We start from the raw sequence: 20,825 nt of genomic DNA, 5'->3' as shown, positions 1-20,825 counted from the left end.
GCTTCATTTAATGGAATAACCTGACCACAGACTGAGTCTGCAAACTCTGGTGAAATCGAGCTGTCTTGGCCAGCAAATTTCCCAGACCATTGCAATGAGACATTGGAGTGGGAATTCAATATCTAGCTCAATGGATCGTTATAGCCTTTTTATCAATTCTCAATCTTCCTATTCCTATTTAGACATAAATATTCATATAGCCGCACACATATATATTATTTACTATCAATTCTATTGAGCCCCAAAAGCTTTGATGATGCTAAATACTCATCAAGTAAGTTTGAATTAAAATGAAAGAGAATGAGCAGTTTATCACACCAATGAAAAATAATAATTGGTGTTGGAATAACAGCATGGCAACGAGAGTCCGTAATAAATGAAATGTGACCAGAGAATGAGTTATGTTTGCTAAATCATAATGGAAACGTTGATCTTGTGAATGGGACACTGAACTAGAATAGCTAAATGTTTGCAAATAATATTGTTTAATTTTAAAGCAGGCCAAACAATAGTTTAAACATGTACTGAATATATTTTCCAAAGTCAACAATATGGCGGCACGGTGGCACAGTGGTTAGCACTGCTGCCTCACAGCGCCTGTAGACCCGGGTTCAATTCCCGACTCAGGCGACTGACTGTGTGGAGTTTGCACGTTCTCCCTGTGTCTGCGTGGGTTTCCTCCGGGTGCTCCGGTTTCCTCCCACAGTCCAAAGATGTGCGGGTCAGGTGAATTGGCCAAGCTAAATTGCCCGTAGTGTTAGGTAAGGGGTAATATGTAGGGGTATGGGTGGGTTGCGCTTCGGCGGGTCGGTGTGGACTTGTTGGGCCGTAGGGCCTGTTTCCACACTGTAAGTCTAATCTAATCTAATCTAATATTGAAGCTTTTCTTTTCACTTGCAAGAATAAGTTTTTAATTGTAATTTGCATATTGGAAAGTATTGTGAGATCATGTGATGCATTGCAGTTGGTAATATTATTACCCATGTATGAGTTGAATTGAAGAAGTGCTTTTTGTTGATTTTTCACCTAGATTCAGTGTTGACGAAGGATATACTTGGACAACGCATAATTTCACAAGCACTTCTGTCTTTGTAGATGGGCTACTTAGTGAACCAGGAGATGAAACACTGGTTATGACGTGAGTAATCTCAACAGATAATGCACACGTTCTTCCCAAGCGAATCCTGATGTGGATGTTAGCAGTGTGATCTGCAAATTTCTGCTTTGGTATAAGAGAGGTTAGCTCTTCGATTATTCAATATGCTGGAAATTTGAAAGTAATTTGTCACCATAGTCTGTGCTTATAATGTTTGAGAGACAAACTCAATTTTATTCAATAACGGGGAGAATAGCAATGATAGATTGCAACAATGTACATTGATAGAAGATGATTGCTGAGCAGGAATACTCGTCGTTGTTGATGTGTTGAACATCAATCACAATATATGTGGTACCCTTGGACTCTATACTGAATTCAGTGCTGGAAAGTTGTAATCGGATTTCATTTTCAAAAACAAAGACACACATTCCAATGGTTTAGATCAGATTAGATTCCATACAGTATGGAAACAGGCCCTTCGGCCCAACAAGTCCACACCGACCCTCCAAAGAATAACCCACCAGACCTATTCCCTATATTTATCTCTGACTAATGCACCTAACATCATGGGCAATTTAGCATGGCCAATTCACCCAACCTGCACATTTTTGGATTGTGGGAGGAAATCTGAGCACCCAGAGAAAACCCACACAGCCACGAGGAGAATGTCAAACTCCACACAGATAATCGCCCAAGGCTGGAATCGAACCTGGGTCAATTATAAAACTTATAAAAATTTCATGTAGTTACGCCAATTTACTAAAGCTAATTTAATCTGCTTTATGTTCGGTCTGCTGATAAAATATTGTTTTCTTTGGTCCTGTGAAAATCCATGAAATAGTGAAGCATGGAATTCCATAAGGTATTCAAGGAATATAGGCAGCTCATAAACAAAACTGTTCTGTGTTTTAAACAGATACCTGGTAGATTTCCTGTACTCACGACACGTCCCTTATGTTATAGACAAATGGGGTCAAGAAAGAGACAAACTTCTCATGAGAAATTTTTATTACTATACCTCTATTATAACCCATTATGTGCAATGTTCATGAGACAAATACCTATCACCAAAAACACAGAGAACTCTTTGGGCTTCTTGAGCTGTGACCTCAATATTACTTTTGCTGTCCCATTGCAAGACGAGGTAGCATTCCTGCATGGTTAGTTAGTCAAGGCAGATGTGAGATTATTACAAAAGTTACTTCCCTGTCAATATTCAAGCTCATTTATGTTATAAGGAGAATTTTTAACACTCTAAATTGAAAGAGTTGTGGTTAGTGAACAGTTAATTTTTGGATCCGTGCTATAACCTCACTTCAATGTGCCCAACCTTTGGAATTAAAACAAACATAGCTGAGTGCATGCAAGTGGCCTGCTGTCTGTGATTAGGAATTTACAAGTGCCGATGGGAAGGTAGTCATCGCTGCAATTAATATTTGTATTAAGTGTTAATTAGGTCTCTCTAAAATGAATGTCATTAACTTCTAAATTTAAAATTTCCAGCATGGTATCCAGGAGATCAAAGAACTGACCAGTAAAAAGACGAGTTCAAGTTCATTTCATAGGGGAGGATTGTTTGTTATTTGTTCTTGAGATGTGAATATCACCAGCAAGGCTAGCATTTATTGACCACCTCTAATGACCCTTAAGAAGACACCTTCTTGAATCCCTTGAGTCCATCTGGCATAGATACATCCACTAAGCTGTTGTTAGGAATTTCCAAGATTTTGAGGCAGCAATAATGACAGAGTAGAGATTACTGGCTGAACTTTACTGGACATCAACCAAGTATCAACTTTGATGATTTTTCATGAAGGGTTTATTCGTGAGACCTGTATGACACCCTGCTCATAGCTTCCCTCTCAGTAAAGGCAGAGATACTTGCCACAGCTAGGATCTCCCAGGATTCCAGGCGCAGACCCCACTTTTAAGCATAGCTATTCACCAAGTCCAGTGCTGTCAGCTAGGAAGTGCCCTGCACTGGCACAGAGTGGAGAAGAATGAAAAACAAACCTTTCTGTGGGCTCATAGGTAGCATGGCTGAACATTTGATGGCAAATACAACTGTGCATTCATAAATGTATTGCTATTTAAAAACCAAACTCCCGTTCTTGGAGTCATGCCATCTTAGAATGCTGTCTCAGGGAGTGTCATTCTTTCCTGAACACCCAGCAGAGCCTAATGTCTTCTCATTGTTCATATGGCACCATCTGATACTGGAAAACCTTCAAATGGTTGAAAACATTCACTTTTATTCTGCAACAGTAAATGAGAGGAAACAACAAACAAAAAAAAAGCTGCACTTGCTTCTGGGAACTGACATTCAGGCATCATAAAATTTACATCCATGACTGATTGCTACACCAATGTTCCCTCTAAGGTGCATGATTAGAAAGCTCCATGCAAGCCAAGCAGCATGCTGGCACACTGACTTCCAGCTCAGCCATCATTGCTGCACAAAGTTCTCGGAGATTCGCAAAGTGGAAAACAAAATACAGGGAACATCGCACTGCACCCAACTCACATCTGTTGGAACTAGGTGTGAGCTCTCCGTCATGCAGAAAGTGATGGTCCTCTTGGTCAATATCTTTATCTTCTTCTTGCCGTTCTTTCAACTCTTCAATATCCACCATATCCTTTCTTTGCCTACTCCAGTTGCGTAGAGCGCAGCATGTTGCAACATGATTAAACAGCAGCCTCTGTCTCGAATGTACCACAAGGAGCTGCAGACCACTCCAAGCATCAGGGCCTCAATGCCAGAAGGCCTCTCGTCTCCATCATGCTCTGGTTGAAGAATAATTTGCATTGTATCTACACTCTGCTTCAATCAAGAGATTAGCCTGGTTGTGAAGGGTAGCCCTTATCTCCCAGTAACTGTCCTTGTAAAGCATTTGGCCATTGACACTGTAGCATACTTCTCCATCCAGCAGGACGTGAGGGATTCATCAAGGAGGGCTGTGGAATACCTCAGCGTGGACCTTTGATATTGGGAGCTTCTTCCAATAAATGCAGTATAAGCTGTGTCATGCCCACTCCCAAAGTATCCACCCCGAAACTCTCCACATCACCCGAGAAAGGTAACATTGTATATAACAACATATGGCCAAAGTGAGAGGACTTCAGTTCTGTGCCTTTGTACAGTCTGTAAGATCTTGGATTGTCTTTGAGAATAATGGCGCAGGTAACACTATTAAGGTCAGTGTGATTTGTTTTACTTCATAGAGATGGTTTTTTTAATCTGCAATGATCTATGATATGGTAAGATTCTGATGACCAGGAATTGTATCCCCTGTGGTTGGATACTGTGGATTTCACATGCAGGGTACTCTGATGACAGATGTCTTCATCATGTCCTGTGTAAGTGCTGGGTGAATGTGAGTGCTCCTTGGAAGGCCTCTCATCACTCACAAATACAGACTGCAACCAGACACAGAAAAAAGAGTCACTTACCGCGCTAACTCTGGATGTGGTTGCAACCTTTTTCAATTTCCAGAACAGGTTTACAATCTGCGTGCATTTGGGAGGTAACTAGTGGGCCTCACCATGCCTCCATGTTCCATCATCCTTCCACGTTGAGCCCATCAGGACTGAGCTTCCACACATTCCCGCAAACCTGACATCATCCCCCATGTGTTCCGTTCTGAAGAAGGGACACTGGATTCAAAATATTAACTCTGTTTCTCCCTCCACAGATGCTGCCAGATCTCCTGAGTTTCTCTAGCATTTTTGACTTTTGTTTCTGAGCTTTCACATGTTTCTACAAACTTTACCATCTCCCAACATTATCTGCAGAGACCTTGCCCTCCAGCTGAGTCATGGTCATTATAGTACTGCACTGTTTCACTTTCAAAGTCAGGGTGGTTGTGACCTTGAATGCTCCCCACGATATTTACATACTCTAATGCATGATTGTCTCCCTTACATTAAACTGAGCACCCCTGTCCAACGTTTGCAAGGTTTATGCCATCTGCATCCAAGCATGCTACCAACAACTTCTCCTTTGAAACCTCTCCCCTTTTTTGAGACCAACAGGATAGCCTTAGGCACTGCATGGGCCCCAGCTGTGTCTGCCTCTTTGTAAGATACATGGAACAGTCCTTCTTCTGCAGCTACACTGGCACCACCCCCATCTTTTCATCTGCTATATTGATGACTGAATCGGCGCCACCCCATTCTCCCATGAGGAGGTTGAACAGTTCATCAACTTTACTAACACCTTCCACCCTGACTTTAAGTTCACCTGGACCATCTCAGACACCTCACTCCCCTTCCTTAACTTCTCCATCTCCAGCTCTGGCGATTGACTCAACATAGACATTTATTTCAAACCAGCGACTCCCACAGCCACCTGGACTATGCCTCTTCCCACCCCATGCTAATCCTTACTTCCAAATCCTCTACCTTTGCCACAGGAAGAACAATTCCACTCCAGAACATCCCAGATCGAATCCAGTTTCCCCTCCCACATGATTAACAATGTCCTCCAGTGCATCTCCTCCACTTCCCACACCTTCGCTCTTGAACTCTACCCCTCCAATTGCAACAAGGTCCTCACCTTCCACCTCACGAATCGCTGGATACAGCGCATTATCCTCTGCCATTTCTGCCACCTACAATCAGACTCCACCACCAGATATATATTTCCATTCCCACCCCTTTCAGCATTCTGCAGAGACCATTCCCTCCACGACACCCTCATTAGGTCCATGGCCCCCACGATCTACACCCAGTACCTTCCCTTGCCACAGCAAGAGGTGTAAAACCTGCGCCCACACCTACCCCCTCATCTCTGTCCAAGGCCCCAAAGGATTTTTTCACACCTGTCAGAGATTTTCCTGCACATCCAAACACCACATCCACTGTGTCCATTGCTCTCAGTGTGGTCTCCACTACATCAGGGAGACAGAATACTAACTCATGGAACAGTTCAAGGAACATCTCTGGGACACACACACCAAACAACCGCACCGCCCACTTCAACTTCCCCTCTCACTACACTAATGACATGTAAGTCCTGAGCCACCAGATCCAAGCCACTTGACACCTGGAGGAAGAACGTCTCATCTTCCTCCAAGGGACCCTTCAATCACATGGTGTCATAGTGATAGAGATGTACAGCATGGAAACAGACCCTTCGGTCCAACTCGTCCATGCCGACCAGATATCCCAACCCAATCTAATCCCACCTGCCAGCACCCGGCCCACATCCCTCCAAACCCTTCTTATTCATATACCCATCCAAATGCCTCTTAAATGTTGCAATTGTACCAGCCTCCACCACATCCTCTGGCAGCTCATTCCATACATGTACCACCCTCTGTGTGAAAAAGTTGTCCCTTAGGTCTCTTATATCTTTCCCCTCTCACCCTAACCTATGCCTCTAGTTCTGGACTCTCCAACTCCAGGGAAAAGACTTTGTCTATTTATCCTATCCATGCCCCTCATAATTTTGTAAACCTCAATAAGGTCACCCCTTAGCCTCTGACGCTCCAGGGAAAACAGCCCAGCCTGTTCAGCCTCTCCCTATAGCTCAAATCTTCCAACCCTGGCAACAGCCTTGTAAATCTTTTCTGAACCCTTTCAAGTTTCACAACATCTTTCCGATGGGAAGGAGACCAGAATTGCACACAATATTCCAACAGTGGCCTAACCAATGTTCTGTACAGCCGCAACATGACCTCCCAACTCCTGTACTCAATAGTCAGACCAATAAACAAATCCTATCTACCTGCGACTCCACTTTCAAGGAACCTGCATTCCAAGGTCTCTTTGTTCAGCAACACTCCCTGGGACCTTATACGTATACTTCCTGCTAAGATTTGCTTTCCCAAAATGCAGCACCTTGCATTTATCTGAATTCTCTGCCCACTTGCCCATCTGGTCAAGATCCTGTTGTAATCTGAGGCAACCCTCTTCGCTGTCCACTACACCTCCAATTTTGGTATCATTTGCAAACTTACTAACTGTACCTCTTATGCTCGCATCCAAATCATTTACGTAAACGACAAAAAGTAGAGGGCATAGCACCGATCCTTGTGGTACTCCACTAGTCACAGGCCTCCAGTCTGAAAAACAACCCTCCAACACCACCCTCTATCTTCTACCTTTAAGCCAGTTCTGTATCCAAATGGCGAGTTCTCCCTGTATTCCGTGAGATCTAACCTTGCTCATCAATTTCCCATGGGGAATCCTGTTGAACACCTTACTGAAATCCATATAGATTACATCTACAGCTCTGCCCTCATCAATCCTCTTTTCTTACTTCCTCAAAAAACTCAATCAAGTTTGTGAACATGACTTCACATGCACAAGCCATGTTGACTATCCCTAATCAGTCCTTGACTTTCCAAATACATGTACATCCTGTCCCTCACGATTCCCTCCAACAACTTGCCCACCACTGAGTTCAGGCTCACCGGTCTATAGTTCCCTGGCTTGTCCTTACCACCCTTCTTAAATAGTGGCACCACATTTGCCAACCTCCAGTCTTCCGGCACCTTACCTGTGACTATCGATGATACAAATGTCTCAGCAAGAGGCCCAACAATCACTTCCCTAGCTTTCCACAGAGTTCTCGGGTACACCTGATCAGACTCTGGGTATTTATCCACTTTTAACTGTTTCAAGACATCCAGCACTTCCTCCTCTGTAATCTGGACATTTTTCAAGATGTTACCATCTATATCTTCCATATCCTTTTCCACAGTACATACTGATGCAAAATATTCATTTAGTATCTCCCCCATTTTCTGTGGCTCCATACAAAGGCCGCCTTGCTGATCTTTGAGGGGCCCTAGTCTCTCCCTAGTTACCCTTTTGTCCTGAATATATTAGTAAAAACCCTTTGGATTCTCCTTAATTCTATTTGCCAAAGCTATTTCATGTCCCCGTTTTGCCCTCCTGATTTCCCTCTTAAGTATATTCCTACTTTCTTTATACTCTTCTAAGGATTCACTCGATTTATCCTCTCTATACCTAACATATGCTTCCTTCTTTTTCTTAACCAAACACTCAATTTCTTTAGTCATCCAGCATTCCCTATATCTACCAGCCTTCCCTTTCACCCTGACAGGAATATACTTTCTCTGGATTCTTGTTATCTCATTTCTGAAGGTTTCCCATTTCTCAGCCATACCCTTACCTGTGAACAGCTGTCCCCAATCAGCTTTCAAAAGTTCTTGAGCCCTTCTTCAGGCTCATGCCTGAAAAGTCAATTCTCCTGCTCCTTGGATGCTGCCTGACCTGCTGTGCCATTCCAGCAACACATTTTCAGCTCTGATCTCCAGCATCTGCAGTCCTCACTTTCTCCTTTCGAAAGTTCTTGCCTAATACTGTCAAAATTGGTCTTTCTCCATTTTAGAACTTCAATTTTTAGATCTGGTCTATCCTTTTCCATCACTATTTTGCTGTGTTAGCTACTGGCATGTGCAATTGACGTTGCCTGGTGCCACACAGCAACAAGTTCACCGCCTTGACTGACAAATGACAAACATAATCTGCCTGACTTTGTGTATGTGCTAAACAACAAGATTAAGTAGAAATACTGTGAGCCTAAAAGCTCTGGCTGAGGGGTCAAAGTGCAAACGGGCAAGGCAGAGATACCAAGCAATGAGCTCTGTGATGGTCCCTGGTTCAGTCTATGAGTTGGCAACCAGCCCCTGCATGCATAGTTTCCTGGCAGCATCATTACAATGATAGGTGTTCTTGCACTCCCAAGAACAGTTGGCAGGTACTGAGTTTCCCCGCAACTAGCCACAGCCACCAGCACCTGTGGGTGTGACTGTACCGCAAGGACAATGACAGCTTGAAGAAGATAGTCCACCACATTCTCAAGGACAATTGGATGTGGGCAATAAATATCAACCTTGTCAGCCGTGTCCACGTTCCAGGAGTTAATAAAATAAAAATCGTTTGCAAGACGCACTGTCACAGTGCTTTCTGCTTTTCAAAAATGACCTGTTTTACAAACAGAAACAATGAAGGGTGTTCTTCTGGAAACCAATGTTCATAATCTGCAAGATATTGCTGTGCCCAGCTGAAATAAACTGGAAGATTGACTGGCTGAAATGCCTCCATTAAAATCATTGTCAAACTGATTTTGGATTGCGGGAAGACCAGACCATGTGCAGTCATCTCTAAATTCTCATGTTTTCTATTATTGGATTCTCTGCCTATTTGTTATGTTCAAAAAGCCAATTGAACCAAATCTAATCTACTTCTTTTTAAACTGCATTTGCTGCCATCTGTAGGACTATCAATAAATGTGCAGTAGCCAGTTGTCTGATCTAAACAGCTCCAGGGCTGATAATTACCCTTTTTAGTTTTTATAATTACAGCTTGTTAATTGCCAGCCATCACATTTTGAAGTGTGAGGGTGCATTTTGAGCATATTTCCTTGTGAGATTGGCTTAGGATCCTGAGTATTCACGGGAGTGCTGACGTCTTTGTGGAGTTGCTAGTTCCTGGGTTGGGATTTATTTGTAGTGCATTACGTTTCTCAGAATCCTTTCTCAAGTCTTTGATGCAAATTTATCTTCTTGGTAGGAAAAATTTTCTACTGACGGTAAGGAGAGAGGTTATTGTTGGAACCAATTTTATTGTAGGTGACAGAAAACTCAGAGGAGACAAACCAGTAGTGCTAGACCATTACAAAACAAGTGTTTGGTTCTGAGTCATAGAGTCAGAGAGTCAGCACAGAAACAGACCCTTCGGTCCAACCCATCCATGCCGACCAGATATCCCAACCCAATCTAGTCCCACCTGCCAGCACTCTGCCCATATCCCTCCAAACCCTTCTTATTCATATACCCATCCAAATGCCTTTTAAATGTTGCAATTGTACCAGCCTCCACCACTTCCTCTGCAGCTCATTCCATACACATACCACTCTCTGTGTGAAAAAGTTGCCCCGTAGGTCTCTTTTATATCTTTCCCCTCTCACCCTAAACCTATGCCCTCTAGGTTCTGGACTCCTCGACCCCAGGGAAAAGAGTTTGCCGATTTACCCTCTCCATGCCCCTCATAATTTTGTAAATCTCTTAAGGTCACCCCTTAGCTTTTGATGCTCCAGGGAAACAGCCCCAGCCTGTTCAGCCTCTCCCTATAGTTCAAATCCTCCAACCCTGGCAACATCCTTGTAAATCTTTTCTGAACCCTTTCAAGTTTTACAACATCTTTCCAATGGGAAGGAGACCAGAATTGCACACAATATTCCAACAGTGGCCTAACCAATGTCCTGTACAGCCGCAACATGACCTCCCAACTCCTGTACTCAGTACTCTGACCAATAAACGAAAACATACCAAATGCCTTCTTCATTATCCTATCTGAAAATGTGTTGCTGGAAAAGCACAGCCGGTCAGGCAGTATCCAAGGAGCAGCAGAATCGATGTTTCGGGCATGAGCCCTTCTTCGCACTCATGCCCGAAACGTCGATTCTCCTGCTCCTTGAATGCTGCCTGACCTGCTGAGCTTTTCCAGCAACACATTTTCAGTTCTGATCTCCAGCATCTGCAGTCCTCACTTTCTCTCACTATCCTATTCTACCTGTGACTCCACTTTCAAGTAGCTATGAACCTGCACTCCAAGGTCTCTTTGTTCAGCAACATTCCCTAGGACCTTACCATTAAGATTTGCTTTCCCAAAATGCAGCACCTCGCATTTATCTGAATTAAACTCCACCTGCCATTTCTCAGCCCATTGGCCCATCTGGTCAAGATCCTGTTGTAATCTGAGGTAACCCTCTTTGCTGTCCACTACACCTCCAATTTTGGTGTCATCTGCAAACTTATTAACTGTACCTGTTATGCTCGCATCCAAATCATTTATGTAAATGACAAAAAGTAGAGGACCCAGCACTGATCCTTGTGGTGCTCCACTGGTCACAGGTCTCCAAAAAACAACCCTTCACCACCACCTCTGTCTTCTACCTTTGAGCCAGTTCTGTATCCAAAAGCCAGTTCTGTATTCAAATGTCATCAGGAGCACTGGTCATCACACGGTAACACTGGATATGGTGCGAGTCTGTAGTAGAATGTTGTTAAATTATTATCTCTATTATATGTCGCTATATTGTACTCGCAGCCCGACAGAGTCCCCATGTTTTCCTGGGCTGATACTAAAAGTCTGCATTGGTGGATGTCTGTTCAGTGTAGGGTGTGTCTGACAATGTCAATTCTGCCATGTATTTAAGAATCTATAGAGAATTTATATAATACATTATTATAATCCTTTATCAAAGGAAAGTTCACAGCATGAGAAGACAATTAATGCAACAAGTAAGGAAAATCGCTCCTGACACTCCGCCCAACTGCTAAACATAGCTCGCGTTCTCAAGAGCCCTCCTCTGAGTCTGTTCAGATCCACTATTTTTTAGACTTGTAACTGCAGACTGTAATTGCATGTTGCTGTTCAGCTACCTGGAAGCCAATCTCACAGCTGTTGGCAAACAGAAAGCCATTGTCAATGACAACTGGTCACCATTCCACAGACCAATCAGCTCTGTGTTGCCAGCCAAATCTAGCTTCTTTGCACACTCCCTGGTTGCAGCTCAACTGCAACTAAACCTCCTCCATTGTTTGACACTCAATAGTGTAAATAGCACTTAGAATGAGTGCTGGCAACCTGCTTTTAAAAAATCTTTCCACTTACCATGGTTTTAAAATGTCCCCTTTCCCATTTCAATCCACAATGAAAAATACAGAAGAACAAAAAGATGTAATCTTTACAGTAGTGAAAGAAAAGGGATTTTGGACAGGCAAGGTCCAATGAATTAAATAAGTTTAACTTCTATCACTTTTCTTTTGGTGGTGGGAGGAGGAGCAGGTAACTCTCCATTATGCCCACATCCCAGACAATTCCAGGCCCAAATGTAAACTTTCCTATTGTACCCACTTGAGTACCAGACATCCTGCCCCTCAATGTGTCCTTCTTCAGCTACAACAACTTGTATGAATTCAGTCCCTTGTCAAAGGTAAAAGGCACTGTGCTGGAAAACTATTAAGGAAATGTTGACACTGAGCCATGTAAGTGAACCATATTAGGACAAGAGACCAAAGTTTGGTCAAAGAAGCATCTTAATGAAAGAGAGAGAGAGAGAGAGAGAGACAGAGAGTAGTAATAAGATGAAGACCTTTTGGAAAGAAATTCCACAGCTCTCAACCTAGCTGGCTAATGGCACAGCCATTCTTGACTATGATCATCAGATATGGACAAATGGTCAGAATTTGAGGAGAGCAAATTTCTTAGAGATGTAGTTGAATCAGGGCTGGAAGCATCAATGTTAATGGAGGTGAACTTGAGAGTGGTCTTAGTGAGGCTACCAGATTGGACTATCAACTTAGGATCAAATAGTTTATGAACAGCTTGTTTCAACTTTAGAATGTAATTAATGGGAGGAATATCCTCCCACTAGCTATGGCTCAGTAACTGACCAGGGGTTTCAAGGCTATGCTTGAGTATAAAACATAGCCCAGCCTCATACAACCAAGTGTGATTTCATACTGTTTAAAAATTTCTTTCTACCCAACAGAATATATCAGTTTCTTCTTCAAAAGCTATTTCTAGAACTGTGCCCTTAGGCTGCATTCAAAAATACATCTGTAAAGAATTTCTTTTTTTAACTTTGTAATTATTTACTCCATTTGGTTGTGCTTTATTTTTGGAATAGTATTGTTTTACAAAGCAATAAATCCTGTAGATATTTAATTTGTAGTGTGTGTTAGAATAACCCTGAGCTGTATATGAATATGTGTTGTACAGTACTGACGTGCCAAATTTTTACAAAGACTGAAAGAGCTAGTAGTTAAAATCTCCAAAAAAGTCACCATGATGTATGAAAAAATAAATTCTTGAAATAAAATCTGTCTCCCCCACACCCCAAATCCCACTCAAGTTGAGTCCTTGTTTAATCTGAAAGTTTCAAAACAGCACTTGCAAAAGATTAAATGATTAAGTCAACAGGCGTATTACAAATGTTTATGTTAAAACCACCTTAGGTTTTGACAGGTGGGTAAGTGTTTTTACCTCTATTCATTTAGAATCTTTTTAGGTTTACATTTTTTTTAACAAAATGAAAGATTGGATTTGAATTTTAGAAAAAGCAGAGCGAAATGCCATAGCTTTCTGATGGACTAACACACTGCCTCAACTTGGTTACTTAGATTGTTAAATATTAACTGTAAGCTCAGAAACCATCCTGGACATAGTTTCATACCTATTCTTAATTCTTATTAATTCTTAATTCATGCTACCAATTAAGGCTTAGCCCAGAAAGATGAGGGAAAGTGGAAAGACTATAGTCTCCCACATTAATCCTATAATATGTTCGCAGCATCAGAGTAATTTGTATGAAGAGCCTTTAGTAAATAGTTGACTTCCACTGTGAATTTCTATCTTGTGAAAAAGATAAGTTACTTTGTTTCTTCTTTCAAAATATTGCTTCTCTCTTGCTTGAAGATGCTGACTATGGTTAGGGTAGGGTTTCACCAGTGCCAGATATCCTTCTGTTCTTTAGTACTTGAGCACAAAAATCTAGGATAATGCTCCAGTGCTGTAGTGCGGGATTGCTGCACAAGTGGGAGGTGTCTTTTTCTGGATGAACAGATTAGTACAAGGTCTGTATGTTGTCTCATGTGGATATGCACAATCCTATGACGCTTTTATGCAGAAAATAGGGATGATTCCCAGCGTGCTGGACATTACTTATCCCTTAAAAACATTACAAAGGGATATGATATATGATCATTATCCTCTTGTTAATGGTAGGTTTCTACATGCAACTTGGCTGGCTTTCCCTACATCTGTGACTATGCTTCATGAATACTTTATTGGTTGTAAAGTATTTAGGATATCCTGAAGCTCCTTTTCATGTTTGAGCATAGATAGTTGTTGCTAGCCAGTTAAGTCAGCCAAATTGTTTCAACCATCATGAGCTGAATCTATACCATATCTTCTAGCAGCGGAATTTTTGTCCTATTCCCTCAACTCTCCAGCTAAGTAGGAGAAAGTGAGGACCACAGATGCTGGAGAGTCAGAGTCGAAAAGAGTGGCATGAGAAAAGCTCAGCAGGTCAGGCAGCATCCAAGGAGCAGGAGAGTCGACATTTCAGGCACAAGCCCTTCATCAGGAATGGGATGAAAGGCTTATGTCCAAAATGTCAACCCTCCTGCTCCTTGGATGCTGCCTGACCTGCTGTGCTTTTCCATCACCACCCTTTTCGACACACTCTCTCGCTGAGTGTAAAGATAATGCACTTAATATCATTCAAGTTATGATTAATTATGTTAACAGAGACTAGTGATTTAATTTGAGCATTCCTTTTTCTAGGTGGTCCAATTTCCAACAGAATGCTTGGACTATTTAACCACAAAGAGTTGCAAATTTAAAAATCTGCTACTCCGAGCATGACTTTTGATAATCTAAAAGAAAGAAGTTGAAGCAGATTTGCTGTTTAGCAGAGTAACCTGTACTTACACCACAATAGCTAAAGCAGAATTGAGATTCAATGAGAGGCCTCACTAAGTGATAGCTAAATTATCTATAGCTGTGGAGGATGAAGTAATTTCCAGACAGCCCAGGGGCTCAACAATGGCTACGTATCAGCATAATGTGGCAAGATATAGGTTTGTCTCACTCTCAACTAAGTCTCTTTCAGCAATGTGTGAAAGGAAGGGAGCAAAATTCATGCTGTTGTCAGTCATCACCTTACAGTGGTACACTCAGAAGGGATCACCTTTGTTAGACAACAAGCAGCAAGTTATTGAACCAGGAGAAAAATAGTGACAATTAGCTCATAAGTGAAAATGTGCAACCCAAAGATGAGTGCAGCATGTGTAATAGTTAAAATTAACCTGCCTGCATTTATTGTCATTCTGTTTTTAACAAATATGCTGATGAGTACCCAAATCAAGACTTTTGTCAACTTTAACCTGATGGTTTCATCATTAAAGCATCCACCACAATGCACAGAAACCCATACCAAATTCGAATTTAATTATTTTGGTTGAGCTTGAACAATGCACATCTTTGCCTCAGGTGGGGCTGGATCGAGCAGAAAAATAAGATCATCTTGAGTTGGATCAATTTCTTTCTGGTACAACAGATTGGAAATGTTATTGCGATTGGCGTGGCTTGACTCAGAGGCTGGTCGTCACTAGTGTGAAACAACGGGGGAGGGTATGGAAATGTTTGTTTAGAAGGTTTATCTTGCTGTGTATATAGACAGCATGTGTGCGCTGCATGGACAAGTTTCATTCTCTGTTCAATCAATCAGTATTCTTGGATAGTCCTGTCAGAGCCTCATACCCAGGCAGCAGTTTCCTGTTAGTTAGTACCTCCCCCCAGTGGAATATTGAGAAAATGCATTTCATGATTTTGGCATCGGAGAGCGAAGAGCTGATTTGCAAATGCCCTTTAAAAAGTCAACTTGCAAGGGCGACTTCCGATGTTTCTCTGGGAAGTTATCAGCTGAATATAAAGAGGGAATATTAATGAAGTTCAGAAAGAGGATAGCATTGCTGTACAATGACCACATTCTGCATGTTGATTCTCCACACTTAGGAGAGACATCCTGTTAAAGATCAATTAAGTGGAAGCATAACTTTTATTTACTTCATCCTCCATAGTACCCACCCAAATTCTTTTATCCACACCAGTGTACTTACAAATGTTGCTCGTCAGATCTCTAAAACAAAATGTACTAAAAATCCCAACAAAAATAACATGTACAATGATGTAATCGTGACAAACTTTTGTTTTTGAAAATGTTGCTGAACAGTTGAAAATGTTTCTGTGCCTTGGAAACAGCCAACTGTTTTCCACCCACTCCCCTCCCACACCCCACACGTTTCAGGGTGGAATGTACTGAAAGCTTTTTGTATATGACAACATTTCATTCGAGGATGAATTGCCACAAAAGGCAGTTTACAACACCCTCATGTGCCTTTGTGATTTTGGATTGGCTTTCTTTGAAAGTTTATCACGCAATGTTCTATCTATTGTGTTAACCCACAAAAGACAGGTTTTGTTTTGAAGTACTGCAAAGGGTAGTGTGGAAATATGAATTGCTAGATACCGAGTCAAAAGTAAGTAGTGAAAGAACCTCTGTACTTTGTATAAAGTATTGTTTTGTAAACTGTTTGGAAATCACTGTGTCCACTTTCTGTTTCCAGGATATTTGGTCACATTAGCTTCCGTTCAGACTGGGAACTGGTAAAAGTGGACTTCAGACCATCCTTTAGCAGACAGTGTTCACCTGATGATTATGACTCATGGGATCTCATGAACCAGGTATTGTAGACTGAAATGTAAAGAAGTTCAAAAATACTGGAAATCTTTGCTGGACACACTTGAAAATATCACAATCTGTCTTTTTTTCTTTTTTATTTGCTGGTTAACTGATTTGTCTAGAGTACTTCCTTTTTTCAGATTTGTAGTCTTTGCAATTTTCACATTTTGATCATTTTTTTCATCACCTTTTCCTACAACAGGGTTTCTCTGCTGCATACAGTATGGAACTTTAGTACTTTTGAGCCATCCCATAGCCTACGCTATCATACTTAAATTATGTGTTAAGCAAATAGAATGGCTTAGAAAATCCCATAGGCAGCATAAGAAATGTTACAAAGGAACATTGGAATTTCAATGCATTATGCCGCAAGGTGCTAAATGTCAAGTTTACAATGAGCACTTGTGGTTAATTGTAGGCTTATTTTCATGGAAAGGAAGGGTATCTCACACAGCATTATTGCAGGCTGGTGTGCCACTCCTGGCAGCTCAGTGACTTGGACAGGTTCTTAAAAAACAGGTTGTCGAATCATACTTGTGAGTTGGGCCATGAAAGTGGAAATGAAATTATGGACAATATTCAGGACATAAATATGGACTTGAAATTCTTCTGCCATTTTGGCAAATTCCTGCAATTGCTTGACAATGTTTGCTGGAATTACTGAAAGGATGTGTAGATTCCTGACTTTTACGAGACTGGGGATGAAGAGGGAGGGAGGATCAGGCACGTCGGACCAAATTCCTTTCAGCCCAAGACTGGAACATGCCATTTTGTGGATCATTTAGTCAACTCCCCCTCACTGCAGAGCAATAGTTTAAAATAGCTGATGGCCCAGTTGGTTCCTCAGTAGAAAAACAGGACGCTGGAGGAACACAGCAAGCCATGCAGCATCAGGAGGTGAAGAAGTGGACATTTTGGGTAAAAACCCTTCTTCAAGCACGTTCCAGTTGGTTCCTCAGCATATTGCTCCAGAAAAACTATCTTCTACATATTTCAGGAATTCTGCCTCCATAATATTGGTGCTCACTAGTCTTTATGACATAAGTCACATAAATGATCTTGATTATTGCATTCCCTTGATACACATTCTCTAATTTCTTCATTTATACCATGCCCCACATTTGTCTGGTGGGAGATAAACTATTCCCACAAATGTTTACTGCATGCAAGTTTCTTAGGTCCATCAAAATAATTCTACATCATTTTCTTCCTGTCTGTGATCGTTTCTTATTATCAGCACTACTCCACCATCTTTACCTTCATGCCCACGTTTCCGAAATGACATATATCCGTTAATGAGTAGTTCTCAATTTTTATTATCCTACAGTCATGTCTCTGTATTGGCTTGTAAAGCATACTCTTCTACCTGTACTTACAACATCAATTCACAGATCTTACTGTGAATCCTGTGTGCATCCAGATAGATGGTATATAATTCTGCCTTTTTAATGCTATTCTGTAAGTTGACTCTGGCTCATTTAAGGACTTGATTTTGTTATTTCAACTCTCAATTATAGTTTTCCTACTTTCATAACCTGCTCTGTTTTTTCCTTTCTGAATTCACTCTCAAGTTCCCATCCCCCGATAACAGAGTTTAAATCCGATAACTGAGACACAACAAGCCTCCACAGGAGGGTGTTAGATAAGAATGGATGGCAGGAGGCAAGGCCAAGACAAGGGCAGGAGGAGGCAATGTCAGGGGGAACTAAAGCTGGAAAGGATGAGGTGTAGGGGTGTCTGTGGGGTGTGGGATGTTTAGGAGAAAGGGCAGAAGGAAGCAAAGCCAGGATAGTGGAATGGGGAGGAAACTTGATCTGGGCCGTGAAGACGATGATGTTAAAGCAGAAATGCCAACTTGATTAGAAGAAACAAAACATCAAAATAAAATATTGGAAAACAAATCATTTTCAGCAGGGAAACCTAGAATAAAGACCTGCTTTATCAATATAATCATTCAAAAATACATACATGTTTTAATGCAGAAACATTTCTCAAATTATTTTCCACTGATTGGGTTTATTCTTGGAATACTTTAAGGTTGGTGTTGTGTAAAATTTACTTGAATGCAAATTACAGCAAAAAAAACTTATGAAAAGTAGCACAAAATTTTTGATCTCAATATGAGTTTAGATTGTTAATTGTATCCTCAGCCAAAAAAAAATGCATTTTAGCAATTTTTGTAAAGCCCAGTAAAGTAGATTTCATTGACTCAAATGTAGTCAGTGTTTGATAAAATCTGTGTGCTGATCCCACCTCTGACCAAGCTGATTGAATGCATAGTCGTGAGAAAAGCTGGATTTGGTACTGGCCTCCTGCATTTGCAATCCAGTCGCTCATGTGTTCCACATTCAACCAATAGCTGGTTACAGCCTTCAGATCAGACTAGCAGCATTTCAACAAGAACAGTAGTCAGCATCAGGCTTGGAGGAGTATTAATTGCAAATTATCCAGATATACGTATCTTGTAAACATTGTAAGATTAGGTAAAGGAAATATCACTATTGAAAATGTATTCTCCCAAATCCTCTAATTATAAACTATGTTTTCCCATATTATTCACAGTTGTGGGTCCTGCATTTGAAATTTTAGCCTGCAGCATGCTCTTGGGAGCCTAAGTTCAGAAGACCGCTTTTGCTTTCAAGTGCCTTCAAATAGGTCTTTGTATCAGCTCTGGCTGAAGCTGCTTGTAGTTTTTCTTGCTTCTGGCATCATTATAATCTGTAAATGGAATGATCATAACAGTCGTCCTTTCACTCTCCCTGTCCGATCTCCCAACCCCTGAGTTTTAACATACAACAAATCTCGTTATCTATGGGAAATAGGGGCACAGACCACTGGATAGCAAGGGGTCTGGGGCCAACTTTCTGTGTACACAGATTGACAAGTAGAAAGTCCATGGATAATGAGTTAATGTGACTGGAATGGTGGTACTATGGTCGGGATAGGGAGAAACCAATTAGTAGCTCTAACCTATAGAGGTGTTAGTACATGTGAATCATGCAGTGACGTTCTATGAGTTACCACCAAGTGAAAATATTCCATCTTGGGGATTAGGCAAGGGAATGGGATTGATTAAGTTTTTGTACCAAAGAACCAATGCAGGCACAATGGTCTGAATGGATACCTTCTATGCACTATTATTCTATGGTTCTATAACATATTAATCTGAACATACTAATCATCAATATGTTTCTGCTTAGGATAAGCATTGCATCATGGGTGAACAGAGACAATTCCGTAAGCGAAAAATATCCTCATGGTGTATTAAAGGAAAGAACTTCACATCAGCCCTTACATCAAAACGTTGCCAGTGCACAGAATTTGATTTTGAGTGGTAATTATCTGTTTCTTTGACAGTCTAACCAGGGGACTGTGTAATGAAATAGAATTAACAAATAGCAAGATTAGAAATTGCTGAATATAGTGTTATGAGTTTGAATATTGAGAAATATTTCAATTCTTGCCCTATTTGGTTTATGTTCTCTTTGTGAATACCATTTTGTGTGTGATATGTGAAAATTAACATGATGAAAGTTGCTAATAATTACTAGCTTTGAGGAATGGCTAGAGGTCTTAATCACTGATTACCGTTTCCTCTCTAATGTTCCCCAACCTGTTCCATATTTCTTGCATTTTCTGTGGTTTTTGTAATTTTCACAGATTAGCTCTACAATTTTTATTCCACAGTTGCTGGTATGGTGTTTCTTCAAAATTCTCCCTTCCATTTTCAATAATTTTGACTTCCAGTTACTCCATAAAATTAACGAGCTGGGACCTTGTTTTCACCTCCCTCTCCGTGAACCCATTGGAAGAACTCTAAATTCTGTCCTCATTGAAATCAACTAATTTAGCACCGATTGAAATTTGAATTACTGAACTTTTTGTTCTGTGAAGCTCATGCTAAGCATGTATTTGATGTAAAAGCCATTATGGGAGTGGAGTTTCTGTGGTTTAGCACTTAGTCATAACAAATTGAAATAGTGATGTTGTTCTGAATCATTTGATTAAATATATCCCAAAAGAACTGCCTGACAAATCATGTGAGTTCATCATAGAACTACTGTATTTCATTGCCATCTGATATCAACCTGTACGGAATTAAAAGAAAAATACTTTGCCAATATTAAATTATGTTTTGCACAGAATGAGCTGACTTTCAACCTGTTAACCTACCTTAAAGTTGAGATAATAATAAACTGATGCTACTAATAGAGAATCTTGTGCAACAAAAATTCGAAGGGGTATTATTTCCTATTTTGAGAATGCTAATTTGCAAATCTATCAAGCCATTACTAAATATTCGTGCTGAGTGCCATATTGCCAATGCTGTTGCTATCTTGCAACATGCTTCGGGTTGCTTATAATCAGGGTAGTGTGATTTTCATAGAGTTACTGAATATACATTTGCAATCAAGCTGTATTGACATCATGAAGCTACAA

General features: G+C 40.9%; 1 protein-coding gene across 1 annotated transcript in view; it reads left to right on the top strand.

The window, feature by feature from the left end:
* Positions 1–20,825, top strand: part of sorcs2 (sortilin-related VPS10 domain containing receptor 2) — a 613,114-nt gene that overhangs the window by 538,976 nt on the left and 53,313 nt on the right. The window contains exons 14-16 of the mRNA XM_060832699.1: positions 1,031–1,138; positions 16,270–16,387; positions 19,586–19,719. Of these exons, the coding sequence (XP_060688682.1) occupies positions 1,031–1,138; positions 16,270–16,387; positions 19,586–19,719 (360 nt within the window). The remainder of the gene's footprint in view (positions 1–1,030; positions 1,139–16,269; positions 16,388–19,585; positions 19,720–20,825) is intronic.

The sequence above is a fragment of the Hemiscyllium ocellatum genome, chromosome 1 (assembly GCF_020745735.1).
Source record: "Hemiscyllium ocellatum isolate sHemOce1 chromosome 1, sHemOce1.pat.X.cur, whole genome shotgun sequence".
NCBI classification, from domain to species: Eukaryota; Metazoa; Chordata; class Chondrichthyes; order Orectolobiformes; family Hemiscylliidae; genus Hemiscyllium; species Hemiscyllium ocellatum.
This window is presented reverse-complemented; position numbering and strand designations above follow the sequence as displayed.